The 20,635-nt window shown below is 41.3% G+C and overlaps 2 protein-coding genes across 2 annotated transcripts in view; both read right to left on the bottom strand.

Annotated features, from left to right (window-relative positions):
- The window catches only part of LOC142487761 (myosin-IIIa-like), a 157,775-nt gene extending 154,203 nt beyond the window's left edge, over nucleotides 1-3,572 (bottom strand). The window contains exon 1 of the mRNA XM_075587611.1: nucleotides 3,443-3,572. The gene's annotated coding sequence lies outside the window, so the exon portion shown is untranslated. The remainder of the gene's footprint in view (nucleotides 1-3,442) is intronic.
- Nucleotides 3,573-3,723: 151 nt separating this feature from the next.
- Nucleotides 3,724-20,635, bottom strand: part of LOC142487762 (myosin-IIIa-like) — a 171,703-nt gene continuing 154,791 nt past the window's right edge. Inside the window, exons 12-13 of the mRNA XM_075587612.1 lie at nucleotides 5,883-5,999; nucleotides 3,724-3,851 (exon numbers count right to left, since the gene is read on the bottom strand). Of these exons, the coding sequence (XP_075443727.1) occupies nucleotides 3,843-3,851; nucleotides 5,883-5,999 (126 nt within the window). The 3' untranslated portion in view covers nucleotides 3,724-3,842. The remainder of the gene's footprint in view (nucleotides 3,852-5,882; nucleotides 6,000-20,635) is intronic.

Here is a 20,635-nt window from a genome sequence, read left to right as displayed (position 1 = left end):
AATATTGAATGTATGTAATTTTATTTTTACAGGTTTTTTTTAATTGTATTTTTTTATTTTTATGTTTGTGATTGCCCATTGACTGATAATGTATTAATCTGTGCCCCTTTAAAGTACAGATAAATACAGTGACAGCCAATACATTATTTGGCAAATGCTTGTTTTGAATTGATTTGGAATTTCTATGGCTTGTACATTTTAGGATTGGTTAGCGTTTTAAATTAATTAATTATTTTTTTTGTTGGCTACTGGTTTAAATTTATAAATTGTTTTGTTGGCTAGTGTTTAAAATTAATTAATTGTTTTGTTGGTTAGTGCTTTTATTTATTACATTGATTGGTTGGCTAATGCTTTTATTTATTTATTTAATTGGTTGGCTAGTGCTTTTATTTCTTGAATTGGGGTGTTTAGGTGCTTGAGTATATCTTTTATTATTATGTATTTTTGGCCTTCATGCTTTTTTTATTAGGATGACCATTGACTGCTGTTGTGGCTTGTCATGCCCATATAATACAGTATGAGCATGATGCACCACAATACCAATCAATGTGTAGAAGGTGGGTATAGTGATCCCGGGATGGTGGGTTAGGCCTCCCGGGTGATTAAGGAGTTAGGGGCCATTAAATTGTATTTTTTCATGTATTTTTGCTGGCATCAGAGGACATGGACCTGGAGTATGCTGATGAGGACGCCCTTCACGATGGCAGGTGTAAGTATTTATTTATGCTGGCTAATTTTTTATTTTATATTGGGCAAATTAGCTATTATCCATATCTGGATAATAGTTATTTTGCCCTTTACTGTACTGCATGTGTTGGGGGTTTGGGGGGAGAGGGGGTGTATTTATTTCAATATATTGGGGAAACAATTGTGCCATAGGATTGGTACCGCAGGCCAGCAGGGACTCGCAGAGTCCATCCAAGGGCCCACAGACACCTGCTGGGACCACCTGAGACCCATGGACACCCTTAGGGACCATGCAAGGGCCCACAGACACCCATGGGGACCAACTGAAGACCCCAGGACACCCACGGCCTTTGGTATCAATCATGTGGGGGTAGAAGAGGTGGGTATTAATGATTATTGTGGGTAACGGGGGTTTGTGAAGGGGGTATTTGGCCCCTGGTGGGTAATGGGAGGGGTTAACCCCTTAATTGCCTTAGCAGTTAGCCGCTAAGATAATGAAGTTGACTGTAAAAACATTTTTATCGCATGGGATTCATGCCGGGGGTCTCTGGTGCTGATATTAATAGATATCAGCTCCGGAGATACCCAGCATCAATCCGATGCAGGAAAAAAGCATTTTTTGTTCTATGTCTCGTCTCGCCGCCTCTCAGCAGATTCTCACCAGCCTCACGCCACTTTTACTGGCGTGAGGATTTTGGGAGAAACTCACTATTCTATAGCCGCAATTAGCCTCGATAGCCCTCGATAAGCTAATCGAGGCTACTAGAATTGCACGAGTTTCAGAACCTGCCCATAAGTGGCTTATCTCCGGTCAACCGGCGTTTTTTTTTTTTAGTCTCAAAATGTTGTTGATTCATTCTTTTATCGCCCACTTATCGAGGTTTACGGAATAGCACTAGGCAATTTGGCCGATAAGTGCTCGATTAGTGGCTTATGAACTCTTATAGCATAGTACCCTAAATGTGTGTGTGTGTCTCTGTGTGTGTGTCTCTCTCTCTGTGTGTGGTCTTAATCTCCCAAGTGTTGGTGCTTCGCCGGAGGCCTCTGCACATACGCGCCGGAGGCATCTGCATGCTCGATACGCTGGAGGTACGAGGATCCTTCTGCGCTTGCACTCCGGAGGCATCTGCGCCTATGCAATGCGTTGAGGCCCGAGGATCCTTTGGCGCATGCGCGCCAGATGCCTCTATGTATGCGCGATGCGCCCGAGGATCCTTTTGCGCATGCGCCAAGGCTCAAGGACCCTTCTGGGCATGCGCCAAGCATCATGATGTCACTTTCATCATGCGTTTTTGTGACAACGAATGACATTTTCCCCATCAAAACCCTGTAGGCGCCAGCAAAGAAGTTTCACTTCAAAATACTGACAGGCAATAATTTTTTTGCGCCATCTATCCATCAAGATCTTTCCATTATCAAAAATTATTATTTGATTTTGTCTGATCATTCTTCTATTGCGAACACATTCAATGAATACTTTGTGTGGTGAATTACTTCCTTATTATCAAGACGCAAACCTGATGTTAATAAAGAAGAAGATGATTTTTTAAATATGTTGGCCATCGACTGCTATAGTGGTTTATCATGCCCATATTATATGAGTATGATGTACCACTGTGCCAAATCAATGAATAGAGGGTCTAGTGGCCCTTGGGTGAGTGGTTAGGCCTCCCGGGTGGGTAGCGGGGGAGGGTGGGTTAACCCCTTAATTACTATAGCAGTATTTAATCGCTAAAGTTATTAAGGGGTTAGGGACCATTGGATTGTATTTTTGATTGTACTCTTGCTGCCAACGGAGGACATGGACCTGGAGTATGCTGACGAGGATGCCCTTTATCATGGCAGGGGTAAGTAGAAGTTTTATTTACTGTATTTATGCTGACTGGAAAATGTTTGATTCTGAATGGGCAAATTAGCTATTATCCATATATGGATTATAGCAATTTTGCCCATTACTTTACTGTATGTGTTGGGGGGGGGGTGGGGGTTGGGGTAGAGGAGGTGGATAGTAGGGTTGTTGTGTTTATTTCTTTATTGGGGGCAGAAATTTTGCAAGAACAGCTCAAAATCTTTGTTGAGTTGGTTATCGAAGCTACTAGAATAGACCCCTAAATAGGAGAAAAAAATGTCTTTTGCCCCCAAAATACAGTTTGACATCAAATCATAATGAAGTGTCCCTTCAAAGTGCATGTAAATAATATAAGCAAATGTTATATATTAAAACTTTTTAATGTCAGTCCCTCAGGAGGCTAATCACCAAAATGTGATCATGTGCTTATGCAGTGTTCTTTAACTACTTCAGCATCAGCGCTATTCATGCAACATTCATTGCTTTGCAGGTCCTTTCAGCACTAAAGTCCCCCTCACTGTAACCTGCTTTATAAGTAAGCACATTGTAATCTTCAATAACTGAGGGGTCAGCAATACAGTACATTGCAGACCACTGCATAATTGTATTACTGTAGCCCCTGTGTTCACAAGAAGCATAAAGCATTGTATTTCTCTTTCTTAGCTGCTTTCAATGTTACTATTTTATCTGTCTTTCATTGGTCATTGTACTGTGCTGCAGAATATTTTGTCTCAATAAAAATAAAATAATATTCTCACATACATGTTCACTCCAAATTCACAGAATTCTGCTTCCAAATATTATATTTACGTTATGACTGCATTCCTGCAGTGTGGCAGAATCATTATGTTTTTAAATCATATTGCACATCTGAATGTCAAACTACAGTAAATCATAATGTATTACCTACTGCTTGAATGCATAAATGACAGCGGTGATCTCTTGGCTTCACTGGAAGAGGACAACTGAGCTGAATACTAATATCTAGCAGGGAAGCAGATAGAGTATTTGAGAAAAGCACTGTAATCATGGAACCTCAAAACCAATAGAAAATACACCATGGGGCAGCAAAATAAATGCGAGACTAATATAGGCATAGATTTGAATAAATTAGTAGCTATTATTCCAGGGTAACTCTATGGTTTGCAGTAAAATAGTTTGTAAGGTGGGAGCTGTAAGACAGGGAGGCTGGATAGCAGAAGGCTGCAATAGTAAAGATGAGAGAAATAGAAGTGCATGCATTGTAATTTTAGCTATAGAGCAACAGAAAAATGCACTTATCTTAGTAATGCTGTGGAGGAGAAAACTACAGCATCTAATAAAAGCAAGAATTTGAGAAATGAAGGAGAGAAATATGATGCATAGGTAACATTCTTAGGCGATTGAGTGAATTGTAGTGTTAGTATCTATAATTTTCTTTCCTATTGTCTGATTTTGCTAAGCTTTTTGTATTATTATAATTCCCTGTACTGTATTCGTTGTTACGCGCTGAGTATACATGTGGCGCTATATAAATAAAGATATACAATACATACATACACACATACATACACACGTGATAAAAAAAGAGGACAAGAGGCCCTGGCTTAGGAAGAAACATGAGAACCTCAGTCTTGAACATGTTGGTTGTTAATCGGGGCCCTGTCCGACAGAGATTTCCATTGAAGTGTCCCAATTAGAACTATTGCAGTTCAGTGAATAATTCCCAATAATCATAATAGTGATGGGCATTTTATGACTCAGGAGTGGACATCAGGTGTGAGAATGAAGTTGATAAATATATCTACTGTATGTCAGCTGTGTAGAAATATGAAACACAAAAGGAGTTAGCGAGATTTCTTCATTTGCCCCCCCACCTCTAAAAAAAATACATATTGAATAGAATTGACTAGAAAAAATGAAATTGCTAAAAAAAAGTACTCATTGTATTCTTTAGACATGCGAGAAATGTTTTACATATATTGTAAGCTTTTTCTCACATAAAACGTGAGTTATACATTGTGAGATATCTGTGCGATATTGCTTGTTTGTGATCTGATAATCATAACCATAATTATTATGGTTTATTTATAAAGCGCCAACATATTCTGCAGTGAGGGGGGGTACAGAGTGACATCAATTACATAAACCCAATCGCATATAAATACAAATAAGGGCAAACTAGCGCAAACAGATAAGGAAGGTAATGAGGGCACTGCTCATGAAAATTTACAATCTAGAGGGGATAAGGGATAATGTTGAAACAAAAGGTAAAGTGGCTGCTCATTATGGGATGGAGTATATCTCAGGAAGGAGTACGGTCCAACCACACAACTGGTACCAATAGGGTGGAAGTCAGCAGTATACCAGATGGGCTTCCTTAAAAAGGTGCCTTTTCAGAGTGTTTAAATCTCTGAATGCTGGGGGAGAGTCTGATGATTCGTGGTTGGGAATTCCAGAGAGAAGGGACAGCACAGGAGAAGTCTTGTAGGTGGGAGTGAAAGGAGGTAATAAGGCAGGATGAGAAGCGGATATTGTGGACAGAACAAAGGGGACGTTTAGGGATATATCTGGAGATGTGGGCTGAGATGTAAGGGGGGGGGGAAGTGTCATTGAGAGCTTTGTAAGTCAGAACTAGAGTTTTAAATTTAATTCTAGAAGATATGGGAAGCCAGTGTAGGGATTTGCATAGTGGAGAAGCAGAAGTTGAGCAGCGAGTGAGGTACAGTAGATGAGTCGGGCAGCAGCATTTTGGATGGATTGGAGTTAGGACAGGTGGACAAGGGGAATGATAACTAAGAGAAGCAGTAGTAAAGGCGGAATAGGATGTGAGTGAATTAGGATTTTAGTTGCATAATGAGTGAGAAGAAGTCATATCTTAGCAATACTTTGAAGAGAGAGGCGGCAGGACTTAGTAAGGGCTTGAATGTGAAGAATGAAGGAGAGGGCAGAGTCAAAGATGACCCTTTGGCAGCGGGCTTGGTGTGTTGATCAGATTGTAGTATTATTGACAGCGAGGGAGAATTTGGGTTTAGGAGATGATAGATGAAGGGGGAAAGATTATTTATTTTGTTTTGGACATGTGTTAAACTTCAGGTAATGATGGAACATCCAGGAGGAGTTTGCAGTGAGACAGTTGGTAACATTGGACAGGAGAGAGGGAGGAGGAGAGGTATATTTAGGTGTCATCAGCATAGATGATACTGAATAATTCACACATCTCTTGTCCTGGAGGCACTTGCAACACATTGCAATGAAATTGATAAGAGCTCATTGTGCTATGGGCTTATCTGGCACTAAAAAGGTTATATTTTTTGCTTGGCCAAACAAAATGCACAATTTTAGGAAGTTTTAAACATATACAAACCTGTGAGGAATACAGATCCAGGCTCCTGAATGGATTGACAGCAACAAGAATGTCACCTACATAGGTGTATATCTGATATCTGTTGTACCGTTTTTGTAGTTGGTCCGTTACTGTGTTCTGTAACAGAAAATACATAGAAAGGGTTAACGCACTAGAGGGTAAGGATTCGTATGAAATATGTGCCAAGATTTACTTCAACAAATCCAACAAAGGAGTTTTATGAATGGTAGTAAAACTAAGAGAAACCTCTGATAAGATTGCATTCCCTAATATGTGATGATACAAGCTATTGCAGATCACAGTATAGGTTTGTGGTTGGACCATTAGCAGTTATTTAAGTCTTTTGAGTGCCCCCAGATGTAGGACCACGTCATGAGTTCTGGCACCCTAGGTGCCCCATTATGTATTATATTCAGTATGTGCTGCCCAAAATGCTAATTTTCTTAAGGGGATTGCTTCCTGTGCTCCTATGAAGTTCAGGATGGGGATCTGAACTGATGACAGATGGAACTGAGATGACTCCTCCTCTTTCGTCATCAGGGACGGAGCAAGCAAGTGACCGTGAGTGCCAGAGAGGATGTAGCTCTCTGCCCCTTGACTTTTCAGCACTCAAAGGGTTAACGGGATTAGCTTTACTCTTTGTAAATTGAGTGGGTCCCAGTGTGCTGCCAATAATTAGATTAGTAGAAGCAGCTACAGTTATGGCCTTATTAGGTGCCTTCCATGTTATGCATCACTGGTTAATAAATATGGCCCTTAATCTGTATAAAATGAGTAGTACTTTATTTTTGTCATTTTTCTCTAAGCGGCCCAGATCCACAAAGCTCCATACAGTAAGTGAAAAGTTAACATCAGGCTAAGCCTTACCATGTATCTTCAAAGGCAAATAATATAAAGTTAAGTCATGTTTTCTCACGTAAAGAGCTTCGTGTTAAATATAGCATATGTTAGTCACATTGGATGTAGCATTGGGTAATTTTGTCCTTTGTTGTATACATTTGGCCTCTCAACTAGATCAGTATTAGTGTAGGGGTTCTTAATCATATAAAAAAGTTTTTAGACTGTGTTTCTTCCACATAACAATTGGAGTATAGGATTTACCATCAACCTCGACATATAAGGACTATACCTCAATACTTGAAAAGAAGATTACACGTGTAATTGGAAGATTTTTTCTTGTATACATTTTATATTGTGGATTTGTTTGATTTATAGTTGAAATTTTAAGTTAAATGTGTCTGGCTATTGGTCCATATTGACCTCTCACAATTTATAGTATTGATTAATCAAGATTCAGGGTTATTTGACAATATTGTTTATATAAATGTTTGTTTTTTAAAAAATTGTTTTATTTTTTAAGTAAATAAGTGTTCCTATGCTTTGTCTTCAGGAACCTCGGTACACATATACTTGCCCATAATTATACTGCTTAAGTTAAACGTTCATGTGCCACGTTCTTTCCAGTATTGTTTTGCATGCAATTATCTTTGAGAGTACGAGTTAACCTCAAGGAAAATAACAGCCGTTTATGTTTTCGATAAGATCCCATTATGACCCTCCTGATTTATTAGAGCTTTATAGATATAGCCCAGGGATTGTAATGAGAGATGTTTAAATGTCCTCCCTTGGCAAAGCGCCTATGTGAAACGGCCGTTTCACTGCTGCTGACTCCCACGGGCACTTTAGTGCTGTCCTCAGCACTTTCTCCTCCTCACAATACCTGGAAATATATAGCCACTGATCACTTGGCTACTCACCCTGTGTTGCTGACATCGCAAGTATTTCATGGGGCTCAATGCACACAGTACTATAGACCTGCCTTATAGCTGTTGGGATATAATACAACATTCATATATTGGCTCTTTATTATTATTATTTTATAGAGTTTTTATATGCCTATTAGTGTTTTGAATGTAAACGTACAGTATGTTCCTTTTTTTCTTTTTAAAGAAAAGCAGCAATTACCTAAAAAATGCTTTGTTTCAATCTTTTTTATTGTGTTTTTCAGAACAGAGATACACAGATTATAACATTACAGCAGGAGCACAATACAGTATACAATCTTTCTATTCTATTGGGAGCTACAGAGGAATATAGAAAACATTTTGAATTTCAGCATATATCATTACTTTATATATTCGAGCAAACTGGGCGGACTTTAGGCCCGCTTGTCTCTTTTGTTATGTATTAAAAATCTAGGTGTGAGAGAAGTTCAATGTGGACAGAGAAAGAGAAAAGGATAGAAACAGAGAAGAAGAAAAGGAGAGACGGGAGGGGAAATGTGTGGGGGGGGGAGACATGGGGAATAAGATGGGTGGGTGTGGGGGGGTTGGGAGGCAGAGGGGGGGGGAAGGGTAGAGGGATATTCACTTCATCCAACATCTCCCCAGGCAGACAAATACCCTTTTGTCTGGGGTTCCTCATCTTGTATTGGTTAAATAAAGATTTTTACCACTTACTGTTTTTTTGTAGTTTCTTAACTCTGAAGTCATGGCTCCCACGTTCTATAGAACTCTTCGGTGGATTGTTTCAGTTGGGCCGTTAGTTTTTCCATGTACATTACTTCATTTATTCTTTTAGTTACAGTTCTTCTGGTAAGGGTAAAAAAAAATTCCGTGCTGCAGCTATGGAGCATCTTGCTGTGGTCAAGATAAAGGAGATCAACCGCTTCATAGGTAGAGGGAGATTTTTGATTGATTTGGCCAGTAATAAGGTCGTTGGGTCTAGGGGTATTCTTAATTCTGTAACATCCATAATTATAGTCTGAATCATAGACCAGAAGTTCTGCACAGATGGGCATGTCCACCAAATGTGGGCCATATCTTCTCTAAGACTGCACCCTCTCGAGCATAGATCGGGGGTTCCCGGGAAAATCTGTCTCAACCTACTAGGAGTTAGGTACCATTGAAATAAAATGTTGTATATATTTTCTTTCGTTGTTGTACAGATTGAGGTTTTGGCTGCTAATTCCCAGATATCCTCCCAGTCATCCCTATCTATCTCTACATTAAGATCTTCAGCCCATCTTAACATATCATTATGATTCAGAGTATTTACTTAAGATTCTATACCCAGATATATTCTTGAGATCAGACCTTTCTGCTTTCTTACAGTAGGTTTCAAACTTTGAGAGGTTGGAGAAAATAAGATTATGGGAGATTGTTGAGAGGAAATGGCTAATTTGAAGAAATTTGAAAAGATGTAAGCCTTGAATTTGATATTTACACTGAAGTTCGTGGTAGGATAGGATCTTCCCCTTTTCTACTACAGTAGGTCTGTGGCTATTTTGATATTAAGATTTTGAAATTGGCTAAATTGTCTTTGAGAGCAACCAGAGGGAAAGCCTGGGTTATTAAAAATGGGGGTTAGCTGTGAGGGGGATAACGCTAATGCGTAATTCTTCTTATTTTTGGACCAGATATTCCATGTGCACCTCATCGATCCCAGGGAAAATCTCCCTGATGTAGACTCTTTGAGCATTGGGGACCACAAAGACACTGAGAGGGATAGGGGTTTCGCAAAGTAGGATTCAATGGCCAGCAGCAAGTTGCTGGGTCATTATTCCTGATCACCACTTATTTTAACTGGGCCGCTTGATAATATTTTATAATATCTGGCACTCCCAAGCCCCCCACTCCCCTGCTCTTGAGGCTAACATTACCGACCTTGCTACTTTTAGTTTCTTGTCTTTCCAAATAAATTGAAAAATCTCTCTTTGCATATTTTTCAGCTCAGGGATAGGTATATAGATTGGGTGGGTTTGGAAGTAATAGAGTAGCCTGGGGAGGATATTCATTTTGATTGAAATAATTAGTCCTATCCAAGAAATCTGGAATTTATCCCATGCTTGCAGGTCTTTTTTAATTTAGTCAAATAGGGGAAGGAAGTTGATAGATACAGAGATTCGTACGAGCATGCAATTTTAATTCCCAGATATTTAATATGGGAGGAATTCCATTTATAATTGAAGTTCAATTGCAGAAGCTTAATCTCTGAAGCTGAGAGGGATACATTTAGGGCTTACCATTATTAATTTTATAGCCCAATACTTTGCCGAATTGATCTAAAATAAACTGGAGATTGGCGAGGGATATCTGCCAGCTAGCTAGGGTTAATATAACATCATCCTCAAATAAGGAGATTTTATAGTTTATTCCGTCAATAGGGATTCCCTGTACATTCACGTCATCCTGGATTTTAGCAGCTAGAGGTTCAATTGATAAGGCAAAGCGAAGAGGGGACAGAGGGCAGCCCTGTCTGGTTCCATTTTTTATCACAATTGAATCTGAGTTACCCCCTGGAAGTTTCACATACGCTGTAGGTCTCTGGTAGAGAGCTCTAACTCCTTCCAGCAATGGGCCTCCAAATCCAAATTTCAGCATGGTCCCATCTAGAAATGTCCATTTTATTCTATCAAACTCTTTTTCAGCATCCAGGCTTAGTAGTACAGTATAGCCTTTGAATCGGTGAGGTGCACGTGGTCAATAATATTTATGATCTTACAGGTATTATCAGAGGCTTGTCTGCCTGAGACAAACCTACTTGATCGATATGTATTAACCTTGGTAGAATCGGGTTCAATCTGAGACTGGAGACTCCACCGCCCTGAAGAAGCGTGGTCTACACGTGAAACGATCCTCGGGCGACACGTCATGAGTGACGTCATCAGAAATAGCGACATCTCAGTTCCCAGGCTATAGACGGATGCTCATTCAGGCTTGTATCTTGTGTGGCGTTTGCGGTGGTATTAATAGACCCGCTGCGTTCTAGAGCTATTACTTACCTGGTTTTGCCTTCCCAATAGCAACATGCTAACCTAATTTCACTGCTAATAAGCACATCGTTTGCACACTGACGGTTAATACTCACCTGGTTATGCCTGTTGTTTTTGGGTGTTCCCCGCAGCAGTGTGAGAACTAACCTTTACTTTTAAAGGCACATGAGGGCATGGTTATACCCCGCACATCTCACTTTGAAAAATGTGGTCACATCAATGTATATACTAATTACAACTACATCCTGACTTTTTGAGCCATATGCCTTTCCTACAGTGTACCAATTGAATGATATGTATATCTATACGTTATGATTTATACCTAGGAGTACAAGCATTCATTACAGTATTCACTGTTTTGCCGGGACTATACCATAGATCCTATCACTATGGTATTTATTCTTAAATAGATGTTCATAGATAGATTTATATACCTTTGACAGAGACACAGTCACCTATCTAGCTACTTTCCACAGAGTCATTTTAATGTATAAATGTAGTTATGTGTTTTTAATCAAATATTGGAATTAATAAAACTTTATTATTTTTTCTTGGTTTGCTCGGGTACACAGTAATTATCTGTTGGATTAATGATATCCAGTTACTAGAATCAAGTATTGAGTGCTATATATAGAGGAAACCTTTTCTGATCCCCTTTGGATCAACCCTGCTACTACCTGCTGTACAAACCAAAGTTTCTGAATGTCTCTCTGCTATATAATCCTGGATGGCACTCCGCCGCCTTAAACTCAACATGACTAAAACAGAGCTCCTCATACTTCCTCCCAAACCTGGCCCTACTACCTCCTTCCACATTACTGTTGGAACTACGATCATTCACCCAGTAGCCCAAGCACGCTGCCTAGGGGTCACACTCGACTCCTCTCTCACATTCGCCCATCACATTCAAAACATACTGTATCTAAAACCTGTCGCTTTTTCCTCCGCAATATAACAAAGATACGCCCTTTCCTCTGTTGCTCGACTGCTAAAACTCTGAATCAGGCCCTCATTCTTTCTCCCGTCTTGATTACTGTAACCTCCTGCTGTCTGGCCTTCCTGCCTCTCACCTGTCTCCCCTACAATCTATCCTAAACGCTGCTGCCAGAATCACTCTACTCTTTCCTAGATCTGTCTCAGTATCTCCCCTCATGAAATCCCTCTCCTGGCTTCTGATCAAATCCCGCATCTCACACTGCATTCTTCTCCTCACTTTTAAAGCTTTACACTCTTCTGCCTCTCCTTACATCTCAGTCCTAATTTCTAGTTATGCACCATCCAGACTCTCACATTCTTCTCAAGGATGTCTTCTTTCTACCCTCTTTGTATCTAAAGCTCTCTCCCACCTTAAACCTTTTTCACTGACTGCCCCACACCTCTGGAATGCCCTTCACCTCAGTACCCGACTAGCACCCTCTCTATCCACCTTTAAGATCCACCTTAAGACACACTTGCTTAAAGAAGCATATGAATAGCACTGTGGATATTCTGAACACATGATACATAAAGTTTGGCCCCCTGCAGATGCACTTACCAGAACTCCCTCCTACTGTCTCTGTACGTTCTCCCTACCTACCAATTAGACTGTAAGCTCCTCAGAGCAGGGACTCCTCTTCCTTAATGTTACTTTTATGTCTGAAGCACTTATTCCCATGATCTGTTATTTATATTATCTGTTATTTATTTGATTACCACGTGTATTACTACTGTGAAGCGCTATGTACATTAATGAAGCTATATAAATAAAGAAATAAACCCCAAAATAGGCTCCAGCACACTCAGAAAATAGAAAAACGTAGAGAGTCTCAGAATAAGTCACAGATTTAATAACGTCAACAGATCAATATACAAACTTGGAAATGCTAGCCGACTACTAAAGCAAAGTACACAGCTCTATTTATCAATTAATGAGTACTACACATGCTTATCCAAATGGGTCGTGTATCTAATCAAGTGTCTCTGTGGGCTGGGGAATGTGGGTGAGACTACCCAGCCAGCTAGGAACAGGATTAGACAGCACAAGACTGCCATACGGAAATGTGACCCAGATGCTCCAGTCGCTCACCATTTCACACAAGCCGGGCACAATGTAAGCCAGCTACGATATCAAATAATAGATGGTGTGAAAAGGAAGCAGCGCGGCGGAGATCTACAGAGAACTCTGTTCCAAAGGGAATCCCAGTGGATAAGACGCTTGGACAAACTGGCCCCACATAGCATGAATAAATCAATAGACCTCAGCTGTTTCATGTGAGGTGACGATTAACTACAGCCTTGGAGCGGTTGGCATGACCCTCTATGGTCCTATGTTTAAGACTAGCAACAACTTGGTAGCATCATAGGCTTCAGATAGTTGGCACAATTATGAGAGATGTAGTGGTTGGTGTTCTGGTCACTAGTGGCAGTCTTAGTGTGGTGATTCAGTCCCTAACTCAGTATGCTTTAACCCACCTCTACCCCTGTCTAGGGGCACATCAGATATTAGTTATACTTTATTTTAGATTTAGATTACTTCACACATTCATATTTGGTCCTGTTTCTCCTTGGGCTTATCTTCTGTGCTTATGTGTCAACATCTCATCTGTAGGTGTTTTTTTATCCTTGTATTTTTTATCCTTATGCTCACTATTCATGAACCTTTGTTTTGTTATAGAAACTTCCCCCTGATCACCCCTTTGGACACATCTCTGCTCCAAATATGTTGTTGCACCTCTATCCGGCAAGCAGCACTACCTCTCTGCCTGATGCACAGCTCCTACGTATATTCAACATCACTGCGCATGCGCAGCAGTCTGGCGCCTCAAGAGGAGACTGTGGTGTCCCTTCAATGTTTACAGTAGCCATGTGGGATTCTCCAGCATTACCACGTATGCGCACTTGATTCCCCTTCTAGGAGGCACTTCACGAACATTATGGGTGGGACGTCATGTGACCCGTGACGTCATCAAGGAAGTGAATACAAATACAATGCCTTGTGGGATGTTCTGTCCACCACAGCTGCAGTTAGATTGAAGAAGATTGCCTCTAACCTCTGCCAGTAGCCCGAGAACATTCAGAATAAGGACGGTTTGCTTTATCCCTATATATTTACCTTTTTCTGCGGATGGCTGTTCATGGCAGAATTATTTGATTGCATTATTCTGTGATTTTGCATACTTTCCAGTTGTGTGTCTTACAGGGTGGACAAGGGCTAAGGGAGGTTCCTGTGGACCCAAGGGAACGGGCCAGAAGAAAGGGTTTCTACCCTGAAACGTTGCCCCTCTTACCCTACCCCAGTGTCTTTATATGTTTATCTGTTTTCCTTCCCCATATCCTCATTTGTACCCCACACTTCCCTTCCCATTGTATCCCCACCTCCTCCTAGTGTGATAAATAGAGCTGTATACTTTGCTTTAGTAGTCGGCTAGCATTTCCAAGTTTCTATATTGATCTGTTGACGTTATTAAATCTGTGACTTATTCTGAGACTCTCTACGTTTTTCTATTTTCTGAGTGTGCTGGATCCTATTTTGGGGTTTATATGATTTTTAGTGGGGTTGTTTGGGTCCACGTCGCTCCGTGCACCATATACATTTTCATTAGATTTTCTGTTAATAGTGCTGTCTAGTAGTGTGTTTATATATAAATAAAGACATACAATACAATACAAAGGGGACACTTCTTTTAATTAATATTGCTACTCTCTTTTTGCTAGAGGATGATGCATAGTATGCTTGTGGGAAAATATTCTTAAACGTTTTTAATTCTTGGAGTGCAAGTCTCCTTTTTTTAATTGAGTTTAGTCCTTTTACATTAAGAGATACCAGTTTTATGGAGGACAGGTTCGACATGATTCAGTTTTAGTTAAGAAATAATAGTGACCATCCACTTTCCCGGGGTGGGGGTCTTGATATGTCTCAAGTATTTTTAATGAAAGATAGAGTAAGTGCTTTCATTTTTTACCTGGGGGTACATGAAGGGACGGAATGCCGAAGTGGAGGAGGGGGGTGGTGAGGGAAGGGAGAGGAAAGAGTAGACAGGAAAGAAGAGAGCTAGAGAATGAAGAAAGGTGGGCTCAATGGTAGCCCTAATCACCATGGTGATAAGGTAGTCGGGCATAATGCCTCTGGGAGAAATCCCCGGTCACAAAGCATGGGGGTCACCAGGAGAAAAAGCAGAGTACCCTCTGCGGACATATATAACAACTCCCGAACTTTCGTAGAAATATATTGCAGACATATATTGAAATGGTATTAACTTTGAGTCTCTGGCGTAACTGTGTTCTTAGTTTGAGAAGAGAGGGGGGAAGGGGATGTGGAAAGGGGGGTAGAGGAGAGGGGGGGGTGGGAGCGGAAGTGCATCAAAGATCGTTTGATCTGCAATCAATTTGGATATAATTTGGGTATACAGCATTACACATTGGTATTGGTGAGCAGTATAAACCTTTTAGTATTATGATATTTACACAGGGGGAGGGGGAGGGGAGCGGGAATGCATCAAAGATCTAGGGAAAGAGCTAAACATTGTTGTTTGATCTGCGAACGTTTTAGATATTCAACTTTTCACATTAGTATTGAGTGAGCAGCATAAATCTTTTAGTGAGTATGGAATTTACATAGGAGGGGGTGGGGGATAAGGGAGTGGGGATGTATCAGAGATATAGGGAGAGGGCTTAACACTGTTGTTTGATCCGCAAAGATTTGGGGTATACAACATTTCCCATTGATATTGAGTGTGCAGTAAAAATCTTTTGGTGAGTATAGTATTTATATAGGGGTGGGGGGGGGGGGGGAAGGGACAGGGCCTTCTTTTTCCTAGCTTGGCAAATTTAGGGGAAATGGGAGAGTGTGGGGAGAAGAAAATCCTGCTTATTTTCTTGGAGCAGTTAAAGGTAAGGGGGCTATATACAATCAAACCTGCTTTGGGGTACCTGCTGCGGAAGACCATACGAAACCTTCAAGAGTCCTGCGGTTCTCTTAGTTTTCTCGGAGGTTCAGCGTATGATGTCTCAACTTTTATTTTTTCCCTTTATTGAAGGTCTGTTGTTAGACAGACAGGTAAAGCCTTGAAATAGAAAACTACGGTGAGTGGGGTGGATGGTCCAGTACAAATCCCCTCCTCTGGTCTCTTCCCCCCTTCTGATGGTGGGTGGAATAGATTAAGCTATGTCCAATCTTGGTCCTAGGCACATCGCTTATGTGGCGGTGGGGCAGTGAGGGGGGGCATACACCGTTGGTCCCTCTCGAATAGAGAGTCTTCACATCTTTGGATCAGGTGGTCCTCCAAGGGCTGCAGATGGGCCCGCAGCATCGGAGACCTGCAGTGGGAAAGGGCGCCGGGGTCTCACTCTCAGACCGAAGCAAAACAGCCTCTCCTGGGTGAAGACAGGAAAGCTTCCTCGATGGGCCTGCGCTGAGGTCCATTCCAACAAGGGGGAGGCATAGGAGGGTAAGGGCTAGCTCAGACAGAGCGCTATGTCTGATTGCTAGCGTTCGCACCCCTGCCGCGCGCTCCTGAAGCCCAGCGATCTCTGCTCAAACTGCAGGAGTCAGGTCGCGGTGTTTGGGGGCGTGGTGGGGCGGTGTAACGAACGCGTCACGGAGCTGGTTCACCTTTATTGGCTGGACCTGCTCGCGTCACGCGACTGTAGCCCCGAATTTCAATTTGGGTTGTGCCGGCAAAATGTCGCAGCGACAACGCTGCACTTTGCCACCGCACAACCCAAATTTGCAACGAACGTGCGCGTGCACGTAAGCGCGCGCACGTCGCATTGCGTTCTGTCTGAGCTCAGCCTAAGTGTTCAGGGAGGGGAGAGGGGGGGAGCAGGGATAGAGGGAGGAGGAGGGAGAGGGGGAGGGGGGAAGGAGGGAGGGGGGGAGAGGTGGGGTAGGGGGTGGGAGGGGGAACGGGGGATCATGGGTAGGTATGGAATAGATAATGGAGGGGTGGGGGGGGAGAGCAAGCGGGGTTCTGACAGCTGGAACAACCGGACAACTGCTCTGGACAGCCGGAGGCCCCAGGTGTGATCATCCTCCCACATCTTGACCGGGGGGGCTTTCCCATGCAGCAATAGTGGGAGTTAGAAGTAGGAGCACAAAGGAACAACAACAAGATAAAATGTTTGAAGCGGGTGGGCCAAACAGAAACAGGGGAGAGGCTCACCTGAGCTTAGATAAAAAGTTCAGGGTAATGCAACTTGTTAGATCAACTTTCTGGACTCCATTCTTTTGGTTTATTTTCAGTCTCCTGACTTAGGGCCTCATGCAGTTAGCGACGAAAATGTGAAATCGGCAAGCTTACCGATTAGCCATGTTATTGGCGATTTTCCCTCTCCGTATGCAGTAAGTGCCGAATCCCTTCAGAATCAAGCCGAAAACCATTCCGCCCACTCTCACGATGATTTGCCGATCACACACAGGTGTATCGGCATGCATGGCGGGGTGCTGTTAGGTTCGCCAATCAAAATTCTTGCTGAATCAGGCGAAGCAAGCATGTATTGGATAGCACGCCATATTTAAAGGCAACGTGTACTGTTAATCATTCTCTGTGTTGTTGGGAGTGAGAGAGAGAGAGAGACGCACAGAGCTGGGCGATTTAATATTTGCATATTGACTGAGAGACTTGTTGTGTATTGTGAGAGCTTTGTCCTTTGTTGTTTTGTTTACATCTTTGTCTTGTTTTGTATGTGGAAGTGTTTCGTGTGATTGGCTGTACATTTGTTTTCTGTTTTTTGTGAGTGCTAGAGGTATGCCCGCAAAGCGTGGGAAGAGTGATGCTGGTGTGAGTGGTAGTGCTACTCGTGCGAGTACGCGTCAGAGTGAACGTACTGTTCAGGGGAGTGATGTTGCTAGGAGTGTGAGTGCTGTTGCTGGGAGTGTGAGTGCTGTTGCTGGGAGTGTGAGTGCTGTTGCTGGGAGTGCGAGTTCTGTTGCTGGGAGTGTGAGTGCTGTTGCTGGGAGTGCGAGTTCTGTTGCTGGGAGTGTGAGTGCTATTGCTGGGAGTGCGAGTGCTGTTGCTGGGAGTGTGAGTGCTGCTGGTGGCTCAGTTGCTGATGGGGTGTCTGGTGGTGGCGTGCTTGCTGGTGGCCAGCTTTTGGAGTCTCTTCCATTGGAACAAGGAGAGTCCAGTCAGCAGCAGGCAAGCTCTGAGCCTAAACGTGCTCGGAAGAAACGTGTGGAGCATCCACGTAATCCTCGCTTCAATGACCAAGAAAATACAGCTCTTGTCACTGGGATTCTGGAGCACTATGACAGTTTGTATGGACATTTAGTAGGTAAGTGTACCTTTCCATTCATTCTTCAAATACACGTGATCCTAGGTCATGTGAGTTTTGTTAATATGCAAATATGGGTCCATAATATCTATCAAAGTTAATTATTGTTGAAACACATCTTTTTATCATGCGTTACAACGACAAGAAAACTCAGGCGTTCAATTTACGCTAACTGCATACAATATTAATGTAAGCTTCCTTACATGTCTAGGTTTAGAAGTTAATGCTCATGTGCTTCACATATTACACCTAAACCAGCATGTTTGCTATCTCTTGGAACAGCTAGCAGTGTAGGAAACTGGTGGTTGTATTATTATGAATTAACGTCACATATTTTGTATATATTTCTAGTGCGGACAAGTTCATCAAGCAAAAAAGAAATGTGGGACAAAATAATAATTGGTGTGAATGCGTGTGGGAATCGGGTCAAGGACAAGATGAATTGTCGCAAGAGATTTGACGATATTAGGGCTAAATTAAAAAAGAAAATACAAGACCAACGCGTGCATGCTTCTGCCACTGGAGGTGGGCCGCCAGCACAACGTCTCATCTTAACTCCATTGGAGGAGCTGCTTCGGGAAAAATTACTTCCCGTCGTCGTGCAGGGTTTGCCCGGTGACAGAGACATCGGAATTTATTCCTCACAATTTCCACCAGGTGAGAAATGTTACTGTACTAGGCGTGTCGTTGCTTACAGTTATTTTACACATTTCCGCTGCTATTTATACTTTATTCCCAATATAAGCATACCTACATCTATATATGTATGTCTGTCTCTCTCTCTCTCTCTCTCTCTCTCTCTCTCTCTCTCTCTCTCTCTCTCTCTCTATATATATATATATATATATATATATATCAAAATATACATATATGTTGTAATCCTACTAAAAGCATTAAATAATATACCACGTGGCATTGCGTGCTCATTTGCATGTCAATTCCCACAATCCTTTGCTGCAGTGGAAGCAATTTATGATGGACGAATATGGGGAACAACAGGGTACCACACATGTGTAAGACATGCTAATGACAAAATATTACTAGGTACTGGTGCAGAACATATATATATTATATTAATGTGTATTTTATTTATTAAACTCCTACAAACACGACATTACTGGCTCTTCAAATCATGCATCTAATATATTACATGCAACGGCCAACAAACATCACTTGCACTAACAAATGTGTTTTGGATTATTAAAAGGTCCTTTTTTGCTTCATGTCATATACAGACATCATAATGAGGCACACGTAGCATATGTTATGTCATTGTGTTCATAGCTTGCACACTTCAGAGTAATATTTTGCTCAGCTACCATTGTGTTAAAGCAGCTGCAATGAATATGTAATCACAGCATACACGTCAACAGAGGTGGTGGGGTTCAGCACACAGCCAAATAACAGGGTCATGTTACGGTCAACTTTGTTGACACCATTTTCACCTGCTTCAAGTAATTGAAAGGTCTGGGTGATTACTGTTTTTGGGGAGGGACTACCGTTCTTACAACCTGACTAGCAAAACAGAAGGTAATCACAGTCATTTGAAAGGTTCACTCTAGGTACTAAATCACCCAACAAGCCATTAGCTATGAAACCGTACGTCACACATTCGTTCACTCAGATCTATAGTTCAACTGATATCAACACCACATTATCACACACTGCATGTGTTGTGTTGTTGAGTGGCAGCCACATTCAGCCGTGCAACAGCTTCTATTAATGTACCACACATATCCTCTAACAAAAACTATTACTTTTCCAATATGACCTTCTTAATGATAAGCATTGTGAAAGTTCATCTCATGATAGTTATGTACATTATTATTGTGATATGAGTACACAACATATGCAGTGTATGTCCAATATTAATTATATTATCCTAACACATTACTGCATAAACATAGTATGTTGTATGTTACAGAACTAAAAAGCCCTAAGTACACTGGCATGTACATTGTAATTACAAATATTTATGTTCACTTTGCCACACACATTTTCAGTTCAGGAACTGATGCTTTTAGTTAGCCATAAAAACTCAACATACAGTAACTATCTTCAATATTTACACATGTCAATTAACAACTGATGTTATTGTTCTATATAGTTGCTCCTGGAGGACATGTGTCACCTGAGATGGAACAAGTGTCTTCACCTGGGTCATGCAGCTCATCACACCTGGAAGATAAGTGTATGAGGTGCAGGACTTATAATATGTTCACTTCTATATGTTATGTTAAAAATGTTCATTATTTGTTTTGCACATGTTATTTAAATAGGATTACTTACTGTCAGTGAAAATGAACTTTTTTAATACAACATGTATTGTGTTTGTGATGTGAAGTATCATGTAGGAGTTGTGAGTTTTGAACAACTTTTCACTCATTCTTATTTCACACTGAGTCCAAACAGAATTCGTAAGTCAAGGTACATTTTAATGTGACATTATAAAACGTATGAAAACATGTTAGGTGTTAGTTATCGAAGTGTATAATTACATAGTAAAACAGCTGAGATTAACATGCCATTTCATTATGTGTACATTTATTTTTAGCACATGATGATGATGATGATGATGATGATGATGATGATGATGATGATGATGATGATGATGATGATGATGCCGCCAAAGACACAGAAATGCAATCAAGTGACCATGAAGAGGTTCCCATTCAAAGAGTTACACAGGCTATTCCTACAGCAACTAGCACATACGCTGCAATAGTAG

The sequence above is a fragment of the Ascaphus truei genome, chromosome 2 (assembly GCF_040206685.1).
Source record: "Ascaphus truei isolate aAscTru1 chromosome 2, aAscTru1.hap1, whole genome shotgun sequence".
Classification (NCBI taxonomy): domain Eukaryota; kingdom Metazoa; phylum Chordata; class Amphibia; order Anura; family Ascaphidae; genus Ascaphus; species Ascaphus truei.
Note: the sequence above shows the minus strand (reverse complement) of the source record. Positions and strands in the feature narration are given on the sequence as shown.